We start from the raw sequence: 18,658 nt of genomic DNA, 5'->3' as shown, positions 1-18,658 counted from the left end.
TTTTTTTTATTTTTGTATGAGATAATTTAGCTTTACACAGATCAAGAATAAAGCCTGTAAGTTTTTGCAAATAAGTTCAATATATTATTAATGAGATTAGTTTTAATTTTAGTGCATGTGAATTACAGCCAGTGTGGCCAAAAAGTATGTATATGATTGCTAAAGTTTGTTCTACTGACCTTTGTAGAGGAACCACTCCATCCAATGTTTGAAGTCCCTCAGGCTGCAGTCACATTCCCAAGGATTTCCACCAAGTTGCAACTGCCGGAGAAGTTCCAGTGGCTCAAAGGCCTCTCTTTCGAGGTTTGGCATCCTGTTTTCTTCCAAATTCAACCAAGTCAAGTTCTGCATTTCATCAAATAACAGCAGTGGAATCTGAGAGAGGCCATTAACAGAAAGGTCTAACCTTTGCAAGTTAGTGGTCTTGTAGAAGATACTTTTATCCAGGCTCCGAATGCTGTTGTTTCTTAAGTTAAGATCAGTCAGGTTCCTGATATAATCAAATACATTTGCTGGCAATTGGTCCAGGAAGTTGTTAGACAGATCCAGTTTCTCCAATGTGGTAAAGTTAATGAATGTGAAAGCCTGTAAGCTGCTGAGCTTATTGTTGCTGAGTGAGAGAAATTTAATGTTTGATGGAATGTCTGTGGGAATGGTCACGAGACCTAGATTGCTGCAGTCTACTTCATATTTTTTACAAGAACAGTGTGTAGGACATGCTAACAAGGCTTCAACAATTGTTAGCAACACGAAAAATAAGCAGAAATGACCTGTGGAGAAACAGAAGCATGTGTTAATGAATTAGAAATTTCAACAATTATCAATGTAGGAGTTTTCTGTTTCACTTTGAAATTTGAAGGAGTTGCTTCATATCTTTGAACATTTGCCAACTACAGTTTATGTGCCTCTTTTATTTCCTTGGCCCAAGGACAGAACTCAGAAGTTTTTGGAAGCAAGTTGAGAAAATCAGATGATTTGTTATGGTGGACACTGCAGAGATTGAATATAATGGTTGTAGGAACAGTTGCTGAGAGTAGTTCACAGACAGCAGGTGAAAACTGATATAAGTTTTACAATATTTTGAATCCTGGTAATTCTTAACTGTTGTACAATAGGCTGATAGTCTTTAAAATTGCAATTTGTTAAGACTAGTACAAAGGCTAATGTGGCATGTAATATGAAGGAACGAACAAATACTAGAGAGTGAACAGATATTAAGTATCACTTGACTGTGCTAGAGGGGGACACCTTGCACATTCTTTCCTGAAACAGTATCAAGAGAGTAAGAATCCAGAGGTAACCCTAGATCTCCCAGGTAGTAATAATCAAAAAGAAAACTAAAAAACTTAGCAAAACTACAACAACAAAAAAGTAATAATGCTCTGCTTCACTTCTGAATTTGTTTCATTTAAGAGCTCGTTTCATTTGTCTTTAATACTCAACTAATCAGAACTAACTCTGGCAGAGTCTTCCACATAAAGAAATCTTTCTGACTCTTGCTGGCTCCCATTTGTATGTAGCATATGACCATAGGGAAACTTGCACTGAATCTACATTAAGCTCAATTACAGAATCACACAGAAATTGAGGAGAAATTGAGTCAGCACTGAGTGAGATCGTAAGATATCTAATTTCCAAAACATTTAAGCTCAAACTTTGACAATGAAAAAAGCTTGCCAGTTCAAAGCTTTCCAAACTAGTGGCAATATGTCCAATAATCATGAGCAGTAGTAATAAGGAAGATAGTGAACTGTTTTATAAAACAGAGCAATGACGTTTCTGAAATGAGTTGCAACAGGGCGTGATATTATTCTTGGTAATCATGAGCAATTTTGTGCTTGAGAATAGTGCAAATCCTGAGGAGTATTAGGACATTTGTAATGTGAATGTATAATATTATAATGTATAATTATTTCTTTTAATTATCAGTTTTGTAATAAAAGGCATGATTCAGGTATTTATTAATAAATGATCACTTTGAGACGAGAGAGAACAGGCAGACTTTGCTAATGCTTTTTCACACATTATGTCTTGCCTCTGAGATTGCTGAAAAACCAGGGAATGCTACTAGAATGACATGTCCATTCTGTCAAACAAAAGATTTCTGATTTAAAGGACCACAGCATTCTTTACAAGAATTTGGCGGTACTTTAATTTTTGAGGAATCGAGAGGGTGCTCACGAAGGTTTCTTACAGGTCTCATTTATACCTAAAAATCCAATTGTATTTGAAAAACTATTTGAATTGAGCTCTCCAAATTTGGGAGGAAGAGGACAGTCTCTCCAAACAAGCAGGTGTGGATGCAATGACCAAAAAAGTAAACAGCAGGAATGTGGTCCCTCCGATCATGGAACTCTGCCCAAGGAAAATCAAATAGTCAGACTCAGACAAATGAGTCACATAGCACTTTCCAGTGCCAAGCCTCACACTTAGACTTACCTCGTGTTCTATTCAACAGCATTTTTAGATTAACACATTGTGCAACTCCACTCATTCCTCTCTCTACAGCCACCTTATCTTTCCATCTGAATACTCATACCTATCGATTTCCCTTCAACACCCATGCCTCAAGATAACCCTTCACAAATACTATTCTTTCCTTTTCACCACAGAAATCAAATCTGCAGCAAGTAAATCACCTCCTTACTCACTAAGATCTGTCCGCCATCTACAAGGCACAAGTCAGGACTGTGATGGAATACTCCCTACTTGCCTGAATGAGTGCAGTTCCAACAACACTCAAGAATCTTGATACCATCCAGGGCAAAGCAGCCCACTCAATTAGCACAATATCCACAAACATCTACTCTCTCCACCAGTCAGTAGCAGCAGTGTATACTATCTGCAAGACGCACTGCAGAAATTCACCAAACATTCTGAGACAGTACCTTCCAAACCTACAACCACTTCTATCTAGAAGGACGTGGGAACAACATCACCTGCAAGTTCCCCTCCAAACCACTCACCATCCTGATTTGGAAACATTTCGCAATTCCTTCACTGTCACTGGGTCAGGATCCCCCTCTAACACATGCAATGTGGTTGTACCTGCAGTGTGTAGACTGCAGCAGTTCAAGAAGGCAGCTCATCACCACCTTCTCATGGGCAACTAGGCTTGGGTAATAAATGCTGGCCCAATGAACAATGCCAACGTTTCTCAAAAGAATAAAAAAAGACATGTTCTCCCACCTCTCTGCTTTCACTTCTTTCAAAGACAGTGCTCAATCTGGCAGAGGCAGAGACCAAGGGTAGGGTTTGGAGAGGTGGCCCTCCAGTTAGAGAAATATCAGGCATTGGCAATGTGTTCCCATCTTCTCCATTGGATTGGAAGTCTTGTTTCAGGAGATTGCAGATGTCAGAAGTTGCCTGTCTTGAGAGTCTGAGCCCCTGAGGCACTCATGTTCAAATATGTTGAGATTCGCTTTCTTCAACCTAGTAATTGGGGCTTTCCCCCTTCCATCTGGATTTTGGTTCAATTACCTTTTTCTGTGGAGGAGCATATAACTGAAAAGAAGACAGTTGCCTCTGCTAGTTGTGCTGATGCTGATGGTGTTGCTTCTGCCTCGATGGAGCTGCAAAGTGTTGCATGCATGCCATGTTGAAGGCTGGAAGCAGCAAAGTTGCTGAAGTGACTGAAGGCTTAGACAAGTAAAATGAAAAGAAATTGGCAATCATTTAACAAAAAGTGAAGGTATTCTTTAAGAGAAGAAGTACAGAGAAGAACAAAGGTCTTCAGTGGCGACAGTTTTAATGACTGAACATTTCCCAACTCTTCATTTTCCCTGAATTTTTGAGGAATCGAGAGGGTGCTGTACACTGACCTTGGTGACCTCTGACAATTTGGGAAAGAGGTGCCTTGACTGGAAAATACAAAATTCACAGCCTTCAGGGTTATTTTTTCTTTAAAGTCAACCGCTTCAAACACATTATAACATACATCTGGGACAGCTGGGCCTTGAACATGGACCTGCCGGAAAGGTAGGGACAAGACTCTCTTAAAAAAGGTCTTAATTACTTATTCAACAGATTCAAAGGTTTTCCGCAAGCGTCTTCAATTCCATTCAATCAAACCTGGAGGAGACTGGTATGATATTTGAAATTGGAATGGATAATAGAAGTTATGAACTCACAAACATGGTTTGCACTGCCTTTAATAGGCTTTGCACATAAATTATTCAAAGGGAAGTCTCAAAAGTGATATAGCAGGAATAATTGCAATAATATAAATGCTTCATAATTACAGAAGGAAAAGAAATTCAAACATTTCACAAAAAACTCAAAGCTGAATTTTATAACCTATTTGTATTTTGTTCTTTTTGTATGGGATATTACCCAAATGTCTCAAATATGTTACAGATGGTTGTTCTTCCATGTAAACCAACTCTTCACAGCTTTTCTAAATGATAATTGAAAACAATAAAGCAAGAAGTTTTGGTATCCTGGTAGCTGTAGGCTGTGTTTGACAGTTTATTAATGTCACATATTGTAGACAGTGGGTGGATGAATCTTCAACTAATCTAGCAAACCTATTTCTGTTTTGTCAAGAAGTTAGGTCTGCTCTTTGAAGCTGTTTGTTGCAATGAATTGTTGATGGATTACAGAAAATCCTGAGAAACAAAACAACTTTGTAATTCAATCGCAGCTTCCATGCAGAATACTGGACAAGTATTACATTTGAATGAGTACCTCCACACTCTTCCTATTCTCTCCCACTACAGCAGCCTGGTTTAGTTGACCTGTTCTGACTACACCTCAGATATCCACCACTTGCATGCAGGGTTGAAAAGTAGGAACAGAAGTAGGTCATTTAGCCTGTTGAGTCCACTCCACCATTCAATGAGATTATGGCTGATCTGATAATTCTCAACTCCACTTTCCTGCATTTTCCCCATAACGATTGTTTCCTGGAACAAAGCATTATGGAACTGATCAAGAAAGAAGCTAGACTTTGCTCTGTGTAATAAAACAGGGTTTATTAGTAATCTGAAAGTAGGAGATCTTTTGGGGAAGAGTGTTCATGCCATGATAGAAATTCACATTTAACTCGACAGTGATATACATCTGAAACTAGAGAGTTAAGCTTACATAAAGCTAATTACACAGGTATGCAGGAAGTGTTATCTAAGATAGTGGAGGAAATTAACTTTTAAAAATGATATGATATTAGATAAGCAAAGTGAACATTTAAAGAAATATTCCTTACATGAACTTACATTTCATTCAGAAATAAAGACCTGACCAAAAATCTCCGGCAAACTAAGAAGGGTACAGATAAGCTTAAATTAAGAGAAAAAGCTCAAAATAGCAGCAAGAAATTTAATAAGCCTGAGAGTTGGGAGAGTTTAAGAACCTAGCAGAGGATGACAAATGGAATATGAGAATGAACAGCAAGAAATATAAAAATGGATTGCTCTACAGGGTGAAAGCTGTCTGTATGGAAAGTTTTCAAACATCAGACCTAAACCCAAGTGAAAGCATTCTCATGTATTAATTGTGGAAAGAACTTTAACTAGCCATGCAACCTGAAAATTAGTGTTTCATCTCTTTCCCAGTTACATCCTTTGAATAAATGATTGTTTACATATAAATATGCTACAACAAGTAAGCAGGCTATTTTGACAGGGAAACATTTAATGATTACAGCTGATCATTTAAGCCTTTTCTAGAATCTAACCACTCTCAATCAATCCACCAGCTTCTGTTTTTTTTCTTGAATGTGTCCCTTATCTTGTTTATGGAATTTTGTTTCATTTATTCTGTTTACCTTTTTTAAACTTCGAAACTTAGAACTACACTGAAACTGAAAATGTTAAAGAGGGACTTGAAAACGTGACCAAAACTATGAAATATTTTTTCCCACTTGCCTATGAATTGGGAACTAAAATAGTCCAAATTTAGAATTGAAGTTAGAAGATTATGGAGGAGTTAAAAGGATTTTTCAAAATTATTATAAAGATTATTTTAAAATCATCAACTATTGAAGTTGAGTTAATCATGAAATGAAGAGGAATTCGAGAGAAGAGAACTTTTGAACAAAATTACAGCTTAAAAATGTTACTAGGACAGATAATTCAAATGTGAAGCTCATAATGGTATAGGCATGATGAGAACAGCACCTTTTGTGCTGAAATTATGTTTTCTATTCCTATTACCTGCTCCTTGTCCTTTCATCATTCCCAGAACCTCGTAATCGATATAGCAAGCAACAATCAGGAACGTGTTAAATAAGGGTCATCAAAAGGAATGATCTATACTCACATGTGCAGGAGGCCTTCCTCCCCAGCTTCATTATTTCATTTGTCACAGGCTCCATATTTAAGAGTTGTTGATTCGTGTCTTGTGACTGATGTTGTGTGGAATCGGTTTCACAGTGGTATCCAAAGCTGCAGTTCAATAATAAAACCAGTGCTTTGGTCTCCAAAACTAGAAGAAGACATTATTTTGTAGATTATTAAGTGTATTTTGTTATCTTAATCAACTGTGTAATTTAATCAGTTGTAAAACTTTGCCCAATTAGATGTTGGTGCAGTGAAACTGCAATAATAAATGCCTGTTCCAACTCTTTCTGCTTTGACATTTATAAAACTGTGTTATGCTAAACCACCAATGCTTTGACACAGGTTGAAGGTGACTGATCTCAACTATACTAACTAAGGAAGGTGGCTCACCAGCCTGTGCCTGATCTACTCATGTCTATTTTCAGCAGTAAATTATAAAGCATCATCAGCAGATGTTTTGGATTACCATGTGCTATGTGTGAGCCAAGGCAGGGGACTGGAGTTGAAAAGTTCCTTTAAATGTAAAACAATCAGCTATTTTACAAAACCATTTTAAAAACTCAAGAAGAGGCCTCTGCGTGGCAATATGCTGAATTCAAATAACATAATGCGAAGAATCGAAGGCAGCAAACCATGTTCCAACACACTGGAGTTAATATTATATTTTACAGGTGGTGAAAAGTGCAATTATATGGCTATGTAGTGTTTCTGCTGAAAAATCTAAGCCATTTTGAAGGAAGCTGTAAATATTGTTCTCTGGTCAGCAAGCATTAACTCATATAGGAGGGGTCATGAGTTCTGAAGAACTTCTGGCTCCACAAAAGAACAAAGAAAACAACAAAATAATTTACATTTTCATGACTGGCCTTCTACAAACTTTTTAATGATCTCTGATTAGGTCACTCATTGCCTGCAGTTAATAGGTAGAGAATGTGTAGTCCGTGAGACCTAAGAATTATGTTGGACTGCTCTGTACTTTATAGGAAATATATTAACATATTTGGCTATGGCTCCTCTTGAAACATGTAGATGTCTGGGTCCCCATGAAAAATTGCATCTGGTGGGACAGAGCAGAAATTGTGGGGTATGTACACAATGTCACAATTTTCCAATCATCTTTGGGACACAGGACAGGACCAGGAAAATGGAAGCAGTAAATGTGTACATCTTGTCAAAAGAAGGAGGGAGGTAATATGCTAAGAATTCAGCCTATGGGGAAATGTTAATGCAGCAATATTCAGCTACCGACTGCTGTTGCCTGGCAGAAGATCTCAAAAATTATCCCCAATTTTGTTTCATGCAGTTCAGGTTTTCAATTTTCTATAGTATAAATAGAACAGTGGATAATGTGCAGTGATTTGATTTGATTTGATTTATTATTGTAACACGTATCTATGTACAGTGGAAAGTTTTGTTTTGCACGCAGTACAAGCAGATCATACCATACAAAGAACATACGGTAATAGAACTGAGTGAGGAAAACAAAGTTACGGCTGCAAAGAAGATATGCAAAAAACAAGATTAGGTTTGAAATCTGAGAGGTCCATTTTAGAAGTCTAATAACAGCGGGGAAGAAGCTGTTCTTGAACTTGTTGATAACTGTGTTTAAGCTTTTGTATCTTCTGCCTGACAGAAGAGATTTGAAAAGATTGTAACAGGATGGGAGGGGTCTTTGATGACGTTGGCTGTCTTTCCAAGGCAGTGAGAAGTGTAGATGGAGTCAATGGATGGAAGGTTGGCTTGCATGATGGATTGGGCTGTGTTCACAACTCTCTGCAGTTTTTCTTTCGTGGGTTAGAACGGGAGCATTCCTTTCTTCTCTGAGAGATAGTTTTGGATCAAGCCCATGTTAAGAGCATAAGATCATAAATTAAGTGGATTAAAGTCTATCTTCACAAACTGTAAGCCTCTTAAGTCAATGAATTTGGCCATGTTCAAACTGAATGCTAATGGTTATTCATGGTACAAGACTAAATAATTCAGCCTAAACTTTCAGTGTCACTCAGGGATGATATAAGAATGCTTGGTGTGGGAAATGGCAGTGAAGTAGATAAGTTTATTTAACTATCTCTAAAGGTGTCTTTTACAGTACAAAGGAGGTAGGTCTGGAGGTGGGTTTGTCCACAATTGTCCAATCATCTTTGGGACTTGGGACCTGGAAATTGGAAGCAGTAAATGTTATACATCATGTCAAAAGAAGGAGGTGAAATGCTAAGAATTCAGCCTATGGGAAAATGTTAAAAGACTGAGGTTTAGTCATAGAGTAGGCTTGATGAGGCAAATGCCATGCAGAACTGGTGCTTACTACTTTAACATAGTGATTAAGATGGGAGGAGTGCACTGTCTTTCTCCAGCTCCACTATTCCTGTTTATCCAGTTCCTGATATGGCCATTCATATGCTTTATTTATATGTATTAAATTTACAAACACAAATTAGCAGTGGAATGATCCATTTGCCTCATCAAGCCTACTCTATGACTAAATTGATTGTGTTTCACATTATATATTCCCATCTATCATCAATAACCTTTGATTCCCTTACCCAATATGAATCTACCTACCTGGGCCTTAAAATATTAAGTGACCCCATGCTTAAAATAAAAAAGATCTATCAAACATATAAATTTAATAAACACAAAATAATTATAGAGTCGTACAGTTGTACAGCATCTGCCACCCCTTGGCCCATTGGACCATCTAGTCAAGGACCCATTGTACTCAGATAACCTTCTTCACTGTCCACTACACTACCAGTTTTGGTGTCATCTGCAAACTTACTATCTATTCCTCCTATATTCACATCCAAATCATTCATGTAAATGACAAAAGTGGACCCAGCACCAATCCTTGTGGCACACCTCTGGTCACAGGCCTTCAGTCTGAAAAACAACCCTCCACCACTATCCTTTGTCCTCTACCTTCAAGCCAATTTTGTGTCCAAATGGCTAGCTCTCCCTGGATTCTATGTGAACTAACCTGGCTAAACAGACTACCATGTGGAACCTTGTTGAACCCTTGCTGAAGTCCATACGGACAATGTTCACTACTCTGCCTCCATTAATCTTCGTTCTCACTTCCTCAAAAAAACTCAATCATTAATTTATTATAAACAATACTCTTATCAAATAATATAAGACTGGATGAAACACTCAGTTTGTAATATGAAAATAACCCAAAATTCATAGACAAACATATACCAAGTAAAAGGAAAAAGTGAATTTCTGTCTGCGGCGATTCACTTCAGAAATAAAGTATTTGTCCAATATGTTTTAGCTCTTGATGGCAAAGAAAGGAGTATAAAATGTGGAATATCCAGACAGCATGACATCCTGGCACACAAAAGTTAATGTCACAAGCTTGGACAGATATCTCTGGAATCTTCGCCAGCACAGCTTGCTCAGGAAAGACTCATTGAGGATTCTTACAGCCACATCTCAGGAGGATAATTGAGGTTCAGAGTGAATCAGGGCTCTGGGTACTTTGCTGGACCCATGACACAAAGTTTTTCAGAAACAGAAGAGCAGGTCTGGCGATGGTGGAAGGGCTGGCTCTTTTCCTGCCCCAGGCTGACCATCACCTAAAAAAAAATCTCCAAAGCAGAAGTTGCACCCTGACAGACAATAACCAAGACTCTGCAGTAAACAAGCAGTTATCAAAGATATGACTTTCAAGAAATGCCTTGTTAAAAATATTAAATTTTATGACTGAGGAAAGAAAGCGAGAATTCTTCAATATAGTGAAGATTTCTTTACCATATGTTTGACATTACAAATTCTTATTATCATACACCTTTAACAAGTAGCTTATTATATACTGTATGGATTTCTTTTTGTTTGCAGCGTCATATTAATAAAGCAATAAAATATTAACTCAAACCAAAGTAAGTACATATGACAAGTACACTTAGGATTTAAATATCACAACATTATAAGCGAATTGTTCCAAGTCATAATTTCTGAACTGAACAGAAATGTTTTATGACATAATTGAAACTGAATTATGTTGCAACAAATATTTCTAAAATGTCATTTTGATCACAAGTAGCTTTGATCTCAAAATAGACTTGTGCTATGCAGTATATGACAGCTATACTTAACTGGAGTATCTGGTGACTTAATCCATTTGAATTACTGTATAATGAAAGCAAATAAAATGTTTTGAGATTGTAAGATTAATATACCTCAGTTTTTCTATATGTATTTGTTTTGTTCACTTGTCAAACATCAAAGATGTGAAAGGTAATATGTACATTTGGAAATAAAAGGTGGCAGTCCTTTCAGCTGATATCCTCTGAGCCTTTTCTTGGTCTAACTTCAGAAAGGCACAATAATTCTGTGCTGTGAAGGAGTGACACTGAAGTGGTATATCTATGACATCACAGAAGTTAAACAGACTATGCTTTTACTTCCTTGGTAGATAGGTTTGTGATATTAGTGAGGCAATGTGGGAGAAAAAAAAACGAATGTGAAATTAGATATAAATCCATGAGGTAGATGTGTAGCAAAAAGGGAAGTGTTGCAGGTAGAAAGAGTTCTGATTTATTACTGTCTTAGAAGAGGATTCGAGTTCAAAGCCTGGATTAAGCAGGTGTGATGAATAATTTTGCAGTGTGGTAATGGACCTCTGGATTTCAAAAATTGCTGTCTAATTATGTGAAACATCAAAAATTGGACAAACGTTGCAAGTTTATATTACCTGCATCTTATTTTACCCATAATGATCCAGGTTCATTGGAACTTGATTTGTTAGTAGGACTGGAAATCATATTACAAGCATTAATAAATAACTTGGGGTCATTTGATGCTCAAATGTTTTCCTTTTTGCAACCCTGAACCCTGATGTTGCATTTTCCTTTAACAGTATTAAGTGCATCTTTTAATTAACCTGTACAATGAATATTCACTTAGTTATTTTTAGCTGGTACTAATCATAGATCAGCGTTATTAACATAGTTTAAAAACTAGGGGGCATAATTTTAAGGCGAGAGGAGAAAAATTTAAGAGTGACAGCTTTTTCACGCAGAGCGTAATTTGTGTGTGGAATAAATTGCTAGAGGAAGTGGTAGATGCATTTACAGTTATAACATTTAACAGACATTTGGACAAGTACATGTATAGGAAAGATTTAGAGGGACATCAGCCAAATGCAGGCAATTGGGACTACAATCATAGAGTGATAGAGGTGTATAGCATGGAAACAGACTCTTTGGTCCAACTCATCCATGCTGATCAGATATCCTATATAAATCTAGTCCCATTTGCCAGCATTTGACCCATATCCCTCTAAAACCTTCCTATATATCCATCCAGATGCCTTTTAAATGTTGTAATCATACCAGCCTCCACAGCTTCCTCTGGTAGCTCATTCCATACATGCACCACCCTCTGTGTGGAAAAGTTGTCCCTTAGGTCCCTTTCAAATCTTTCCCCTCTCACCTTAAACCAAGGCTTCCAGTTTTGGACACCCTCATCCTGGGGAAAAGATCTTGTCTATTTACCCTACCCATGCCCCACATGATTTTATAAATTCATCCCTCAACCTCTGTCGCTCCAGGAAAATAAGCTGCAGCCAACTCAGCCTCTCCTTGTAGCTCAAACCCAACAGCCCTGGCAACATCCTCATAAATCTTTTCTGAACCCTTTCAAGTTTCACAACATCCTTCCTATAGCAGGGAGACCAGAATTGCATGCAAAACTCCAAAAGTGGCTGAACCAATGTCCTGTACAGCCACAGTATGACTTCTCAACTCCTATACTCAATGCACTGACTAATAAAGGCAAGCATACCAAATGCCTTCTTCACTATCCTAGCTAGCTGTGACTCCACTTTCAAGGAACTGCGAACCTGCACTCCAAGGTCTCTTTGTTCAGCAACACTCCCAGTTTGGGAAATTTGGTTGGCATGGATGTGTTGGACTGAAGGGTCTATTTCCATGCTGTTTGATTCTCTGAATCTTTGACTCTATTAATCAGAGCCTGCACTTTTTTTAATGCCTGTCCTTTGAATTCTAGAAAGAATATCAACAATTGCATGTTCATTTTTCCATAATATTTTCGTGGCCAACCAGTTACAGTAAAGTTTTCTTTAGAAACCAACACTCTGGCAGCCTGCCCTTCTTCACATATTGGTGTATATTAGTCATGCTATATGACACGTTATTTTTGCCTAGGTTTCTAAACTTTTGATATAAAATAACATTTAAAATTTCCTACGCTTCTCTGTTAGTGGAAATATGCCTTCAATTTTACCTCAAAGTTTGCATGGGAAAGCACTTCCCCAATAATAGATATTGTAATTTTACTGCTTGAACAGCACAAGATGAATCAACCAGTGCCAAGGGAATTTTGATCTTTTTACTGAAGTCATTTTCTAGTTTGTATGTGAGATTGCCTGCAGCCTTTTGTACACATTCATTTTCTTCTGGCTGTTGCATCAAAAATTGAGTCTTCATTTGCACTTCTTTCACAAGCTTCTCCAAATATTTGATTACTCCCTTACTTTCCAATTTCTTTTTTGATCTCTTCATTGAGCTGAGCAACTACTCTGATGGGCTCTGTTGCCTTTTGTTTCAGAGTCATCTATAGAATTCTTACACAGTTTGACAATTTTACATTGGCATTCTGTTCATTTTGTAATTTTTCCTCCAGTGTTTCTGACAGCTTTTTAAACTCAATCTATTACTTAATATTGTCCTTAACTGCTGTAAAGTTTGGAATGGGTCTTTCTTACCACACATTTCATCCTAAGTGGTTAGCACTGCTGCCTCACAGCGCCAGGGACCCGGGTTCAATTTCACCCTCGGGCGTCTGTCTGTGTGGAGTTTGCACATTCTCCCCGTGTCTGCGTGGGTTTCCTCCGGGTGCTCTGGTTTCTTCCCACAGTCCAAAGATGTGCAGGCTAGGTGGATTGGCCGTGCTAAATTGCCCATAGTGTTCAGGGATGTGTAGATTAGGTGGGTTATAGGGGGATGGGTCTGAGTGGGATGCTCTGAGGGTCGGTGTGGACTTGTTGGACTGAAGGGCCTGTTTCCACACTGTAGGGATTCTATGAATTCCATGATGGATCACAAACTGAGTTCAAAATATCTTTTGTTCTTTTTGTGACAATGATCCAGTAGTTTGTTAAGCTAGGTTTTGAATTCAGCATTTAACCAACTGTTCTGTTTATCATCAATTCCTTTTCTAGCTCAAGGGGTATTTTCATGATATATCTGATCCTTGCATTTCATTAATTTTTAATTGAAGATCTATCTTCGTGGAATTAGCTTCTTTAAGTTTTCATTTGGAAGTTCCATGACCCCATTCAAGTATTTTACTTCTTGTAACCAATGTTGAAGCGTTTTCACCGGTTCTCACTCTTCATTAGGTACCTAATCTTTTGTGCATGAATATTGGTTCTTAAATTGGTCAGTTCTTCAATTGTATATAATCAGCAATATTTTTCTAATGTTTGGCCATGGTGATTTTGGGAAGTTTGGCATGATCAAGCAACTGCTGCAGCACAATCTTTGCCATTGTTAGCAGCTCTTCTGTATAAATCCTTACCAAAATAAAATATACCCCTTCAATAGGAAATGTGGAACAATTCTCATAATAGCAGCTTGATTTACTGAGTCACTTGTAATTTAACTTTTAAGAAGGATGCAGATACATAATTCCCATGAATACCCCCATTAGTACTTTATCTTTCACCAAACCATTGGGAACACAAATTATATCATCAGCTACCAAGAATGACTGAGCAGCCCAGTTGATTTGTTTAATAATAACAAAGTGTTGGAGAGTATCAGGAGGTCTGGCAGCATCTGTAAAGTGAGAAACAAAGCTGATATTTCCAGTCTGATTTGACTATTTTTCACAAGGGACTATATCTTGAGTCACCTAAGGCTAGAATTATTGAATGTACATTTTTCTAAACTTAATCTTTTTAATGTTGTATTTGCTCTCAAAACTTCCTAAACAGTGTCATGTTTCATCATAGAACTCAGCTTCAATACTTCAAACTGGCAGTGTTTTTAGTCCCAATATACTACCAGTTTAGTTGTCTTCTCAAACTTACTAATTGGTCTGTTTCTTCTTTGGCTGCAAAACCATCTTTCTGTGAGGACCTGGTCTAATTCATCAGGACGCAATTAACATCTTCCAAGTAAGGCTACTGATGTGAAATCCCTCCTAACTTATTCTGCTTAATATTTAACCCAACATATTTAAAGGATCACTTCCAATCTAATTTCCCTTTAAATTTACGAATCACAAATATTCAAATTCCAGAGAACTTCACCGAAAAAAAATCATCAACATGCATCATAAGGTTGCCGTCCGTCTTTCTGTTTGACATCAGTAGAACACTGTTGGGTCTGTTTTAAGCTGAATATGACTTATTTTCAGCAATTTGGACTGAACTGAAAAATACCATACCCTCATTGTGTTACTCAACCTATAAGTATGCTTGTTTAATTTGCACAGCTTCCCTTCTATATCACTTTTTTTTTGGCAGTTTCAAAAACACTTCTCTTTGAAATTTTAATCCTGAAAAAATGCAGCCTTTGTATTGACTGCCTTACATTTCCATGAGTATGGTGCTAAAAGAGCTAAAGTCACCTTTTTTTACAGGAGGAAAATATACTCAAATTTCTCTTTGAAATACCAAGCTAGTAGTCTGACTACTATGCATATGCCCCATCAGGGAGCACTGTCCCCTACTTGGTACATCATTGTATACACCAATTTTTCCCAGCTCTCCAACTCTTTTTGTTTGCGTTGTTAATTAACCCATCTTCCAACTTTGTAAACACTACAACTTCTCAATCGTAAGGGCTTCTGCTCCTCATGGTAGTCATGATCTGTTCCATAATTCTTGACTTTCTCAAACCTCCACCAGTCCTCCTATTCATTCAGGATTATGACAATGCTGTAATCAGAATTCCTTTTTCCCAAGTTCAAGGGATATGTTCACTCTAGGACAATCTCAGAACTTGTACAACATTTTCTTGCCTTCCACATTTATATTTCATTTTGTCAATCCATAGATCTCTGATTCCTCAACTTGCACACTTTGCTAATATTTGTAGATGCCAGCGGCTTTCCTTGTTCTCCCTAGATTGGGGATATTCTTCCATTCACTGGTCCGTTCTGGCATTGGTGTTGCTTTTGGTGCCAACTTTCAATTGTTGACCTCTGGGGCAAAAAGCCTTATCCTGTATCTTTGTATCTCTTTATCTATGTTCAGTCAGCTGTTCATCTGCCGTAACTTGTTCCACATAATTGTCCAACATATGTGTCTGTGAATTATAATGTGCCTCATCACTTTCTATGACTTGTTCAGATTCTGAGTGTGCAAGCAGTGTCAATTAACTTCAAAGAATGCAGTCTAACAATTAGGTTTTCTTACTGTTTTCTCATTACTGTTTATAACCTTACCCAGACCTTACAAATTTTTTTGCCCTTCTTCTTTATAATATTATATGTCCTTTTATTAAAATTTATTTCTGATGGCTTTATATGACGTCATAAGGCTTGCAGAATTTCCTCTGAAACTTCAGCCTTAATGAATGCCCTTCTTCTTGCCTGCAGGGCATTGCAGTGCTCAGAGAAATTGGTGCAAACTGTACAAGTATTTCTCCTAGCATGCGATAGTTGCGTTCTTGTGTGACCTCATGCTTTAGAAAATCATGCTATAGGGAAATCGCCGTAGAAAATGACTATACCTGACAGCAGAAAGCTTGTGTTATCGAAACAGCATCCATATTCATCAATTGCATTACTGCCAATTTGCGTTAATGAAACATGCATTATAGCAGAGATATCTGTAGTCCCCTTTGATGCCAAAGAATGATCACTCTAGGATTTCTCCCTAAAACAAATTGATATTTACAGCGCGCCCAATCATCGGAAATAAGTTCCTTGCATAGACTGCCAATGTCAGGGCAAGTGTTAATTTACAACCTATTTAGAATTTTATGAAGCTTATTTATTTTCATGTAATTTCTTTCACACACTTCATTATTAAGAGTGCATTCTATTGCCATGTTCAAAGTTCACAATTTTCGTGAATTATTGAATTCATCATTGGCAAATTACCCTGAACTTCAGTTAGAAACTTAGCCAGTGCCTCCAGCCTGGTACCTAACTATTTTGCCATTGCTTGTCTCCTCTTATGCTTTTAGGCTAGGTAATCCAGTTGCATTATCAATGAAATGCAAGGTGAAGGTACTTTTTTCTTAATCCCGTACCTTCAGTTTCATTGCTACAACTTTGGTAGAGGCTGTTGCTAATGGGAGACTCACTATGGGCCATGGTGATGTCCTCATATTTTTTTTACATATATCATATTTATTGCTCATCTCTTCTATAAGTTTGCGACCTATCAGATCCAAGGGATTTATCAGCCTTTAACCATATTATTTTCCCAAGTACTTTTTCTCAAGTGATGTTTATTGTATTTATTTCCTTCTCCATCCCTTTTTCCCTTTTATTATTTAATATGTTGGCAATGCTATTAGTGTCTTCTACCATGAACACTAATGCAAAGTAATTATTCAACTCCTCTGCCATTTCCTGGATCTCCATTATTATTTCCCCCGCCACATTGTCAAAAGGGCCTGTGTTCACTTTGGCCTGACTTTTCCTTTTTACTCCTAAGCTTTTCTTTATCCAGTTTATGCCATCTGGCTATTTTTTTTCTTTGAAGCCCTCTATCTTTACCTGTTCCTCTGGAATTCAAATTCAAGCATTTATATTTCTTTTTCTTATTCCAGTTTGTATTTATTTTTCTCTTTCTAGTTTGATTACAATAATTTCTTTTTTCTGTTTTAAGCTGCTCCATTTGCAAATGAATTCCAGCGAACTCAACTGAATTGCTATCTGGATTAATTTTTCCTTCTCCCAATTCTAAATGCTGTGCTCTCACCTCAATCATGATAGCTGTCTTAACTCCTGATTTTAGCTTACACTTCAAAATTTCCGCAGATAATATTACTGAAACCTTGGTTATTTTTTATTATTTTCTGTTTGGTTATTCTCAGAGATAATACTTGTTTTGATTGTGGATTTGTAATCTAACAAGAGCCCCCAATTCATGTTACAATCCCAAACAAGTTACTCAGATTTATATTTCAATCTGATTAGGGACCAGTACCCTTGCCATTTAAAATAAACCATCCTTGAAATCCCAGGTACTTACTATAAAAGTGACATCTTAAGATTCCATGGTTTTGAACAAATTAAAAAAACCCTACAAAACTACTACAAAAATTTAGAAAAAGGAACATAGCCTCTGTATATATTTGCAATTTATACTCTAAATTCCAGAGATGTGTTAAACATGTGTTGGCAAACTATGATCAAACACCCCACAGACACAGCTAAATTAATCTGTCCAATTCTAGATTATACATTTTGGGAATGATGTTAGCTCCTTGGGTAGAATGCAGAGCAGGTTTAAAAGAGAAAAAACAAGACTTGCTTTTATATAGCACATTTTATGATTATTTGATTTCTCAAAATACTTTACAGCATTACAATCTGATTTTTTTTAAAAATTCAGACTTCCAGATAATAGCTGCAAAGATAACATGTCAAGGTTTCATGTGTTAAGACTTTTTTACCAAAAGAAAAGACAAAGCAGTATTGACTAAACATCACCTTTGTAGATAATTTATAATTTAAACCACAAACCTGAACATGCCACTTTTCCTTTTATCACAATGGACAGCACACTACATAGTTATACTTTACATTATCCTTTTAAGTTAATATTCAATTCTTCTGGACCCAATCCAAAGTCATTGTTAACACCCAGGGGTGTACTTCTTTTCTTTTCCTTTCCAAATCTGAGTTATCTCAAAACTATCTTTCACAGTGAAGTATTCCCGTTGAAAATTCTTATTCTAACTAAAGCTGGTCAAATCTTCCAGCCTCATTTTAACTCCTCATGAATTTGAGCTTTCAGTTTCTTCTTGAGTGGTGAGCCATTGTGTCTTACTTCCTATAGCTGCTCTCCCCCTATTGGATCCCAGAAGATTAACCTTGTTTGTGAGTTTCCAGGGTTTTCTCAAATGCAGGAACAAAAACAGAAGTTGCTGGAAAAGCTCAGCAGGCCTGGCAGCATCTGTGAAGAAAAAAGTCAGAGTTAACGTTTTGGGTCCGGTTACCCTTCCTCAGAACCAGACCCAAAACGTTAACTCTGATTTTTTTCTTCACAGATGCTGCCAGAATTGCTGAGCTTTTCCAGCAACTTCTGTTTTTGTTTCTGATTTACAGCATCCACGATTCTTTCGGTTTTTATTTAGTTTTCTCAAATTCTTCTCCTTTCAAAGTCCAGCTCCGTCGTAAAGTGAATCACATGGGATCTATATTCAATTATGAATTCTAGTTAGCTA

General features: G+C 37.1%; 2 protein-coding genes across 2 annotated transcripts in view; one reads left to right on the top strand and one right to left on the bottom strand.

The window, feature by feature from the left end:
* Positions 1–12,805, bottom strand: part of LOC109931676 (leucine-rich repeat and transmembrane domain-containing protein 2) — a 21,444-nt gene extending 8,639 nt beyond the window's left edge. Inside the window, exons 1-3 of the mRNA XM_048607520.1 lie at positions 12,637–12,805; positions 6,259–6,423; positions 180–770 (exon numbers count right to left, since the gene is read on the bottom strand). Coding sequence (XP_048463477.1) covers positions 180–770; positions 6,259–6,423; positions 12,637–12,805 — 925 coding nt within the window. The remainder of the gene's footprint in view (positions 1–179; positions 771–6,258; positions 6,424–12,636) is intronic.
* Positions 1–18,658, top strand: part of LOC109930100 (voltage-dependent calcium channel subunit alpha-2/delta-4-like) — a 375,911-nt gene that overhangs the window by 221,388 nt on the left and 135,865 nt on the right. The gene's annotated exons all lie outside the window — the stretch shown is intronic.

Source organism: Rhincodon typus, chromosome 18 (genome assembly GCF_021869965.1).
Source record: "Rhincodon typus isolate 14 chromosome 18, sRhiTyp1.1, whole genome shotgun sequence".
Classification (NCBI taxonomy): domain Eukaryota; kingdom Metazoa; phylum Chordata; class Chondrichthyes; order Orectolobiformes; family Rhincodontidae; genus Rhincodon; species Rhincodon typus.
The sequence above is the reverse complement of the archived record's forward strand: the minus strand, read 5'-3'. Positions and strand labels throughout refer to the sequence as shown.